Here is a 1,039-nt window from a genome sequence, read left to right as displayed (position 1 = left end):
GGGCGAGGTGAAGGGAGGCGGCGGCGATGGTGAGGCGGACGGAGGCCGTTGTGACGGTGAGGTGGAGGGCGGCGGCAGCGACGGCGAGGCGGACGGCGGTGGCGGCGACGGCGAGGCGGACGGCGGCGGCGGCGACGGCGAGGCGGAGGGAGGCGGCGGTGACGGTGAGGTGGACGGCGGCGGCGGCGAGGGCGAGGCGGAGGGAGGTGGTGGTGACGGTGAGGTGGACGGCGGCGGCGGAGACGGTGAGGCGGAGGGAGGCGGCGGCGAGGGCGAGGCGGACGGCGGCGGCGGCGACGGCGATGCCGAGGGAGGCGGCGGCGAGGGCGACACGGACGGAGGCGGCGGCGATGGCGAGGTGGAGGGAGGCGGTGGCGACGGCGAGGCGGACGGCGGTGGCGGCGACGGCGATGCTGAGGGCGGCGGCGGCGACGGCGAGGCCGAGGGAGGCGGCGGCGATGGCGAGGTGGAGGGAGGCGGTGGCGAGGGCGAGGCGGACGGCGGTGGCGGCGACGGCGATGCCGAGGGAGGCGGTGGCGACGGCGAGGCGGACGGAGGTGGCGGCGACGGTGAGGCGGAGGGAGGCGGCGGCGAGGGCGAGGCGGAGGGAGGCGGCGGCGAGGGCGAGGTGGAGGGAGGCGGCGGCGATGGTGAGGCGGAAGGAGGCGGCGGCGAGGGCGAGGCGGAGGGCGGCGGCGGCGAGGTCGACGCGGACGGAGGTGGTGGCGACGGCGATGCCGAGGGAGGCGGCGGCGAGGGCGACACGGACGGAGGCGGTGGCGATGGCGAGGTCGACGGAGGCGGTGGCGAGGGCGAGGTGGACGGCGGTGGTGGCGACGGCGATGCCGAGGGCGGCGGGGGCGACGGCGATGCCGAGGGAGGCGGTGGCGACGGCGAGGCGGACGGAGGCGGCGGCGACGGCGAGGCGGACGGCGGTGGCGAGGGCGAGGCGGAGGGAGGCGGCGGCGAGGGCGATCGCGGACGGAGGCGGCGGCGAGGGCGAGGTGGAGGGAGGCGGCGGCGATGGTGAGGCGGAAGG

At 80.5% G+C, this 1,039-nt stretch overlaps 1 protein-coding gene across 1 annotated transcript; it reads left to right on the top strand.

Moving 5' to 3' along the window:
* Positions 1-61: 61 nt before the first annotated feature.
* Positions 62-935, top strand: EMIHUDRAFT_125641 (hypothetical protein; the record flags this gene model as incomplete). Its single annotated transcript, XM_005791500.1, has 1 exon — positions 62-935. A coding segment is annotated over one exon (874 nt), but the record flags the coding sequence as incomplete, so codon positions are not given.
* Positions 936-1,039: the final 104 nt, after the last annotated feature.

The sequence above is a fragment of the Emiliania huxleyi genome (assembly GCF_000372725.1).
Source record: "Emiliania huxleyi CCMP1516 unplaced genomic scaffold EMIHUscaffold_11180, whole genome shotgun sequence".
Taxonomy (NCBI): Eukaryota; Haptophyta; order Isochrysidales; family Noelaerhabdaceae; genus Emiliania; species Emiliania huxleyi.
This window is presented reverse-complemented; position numbering and strand designations above follow the sequence as displayed.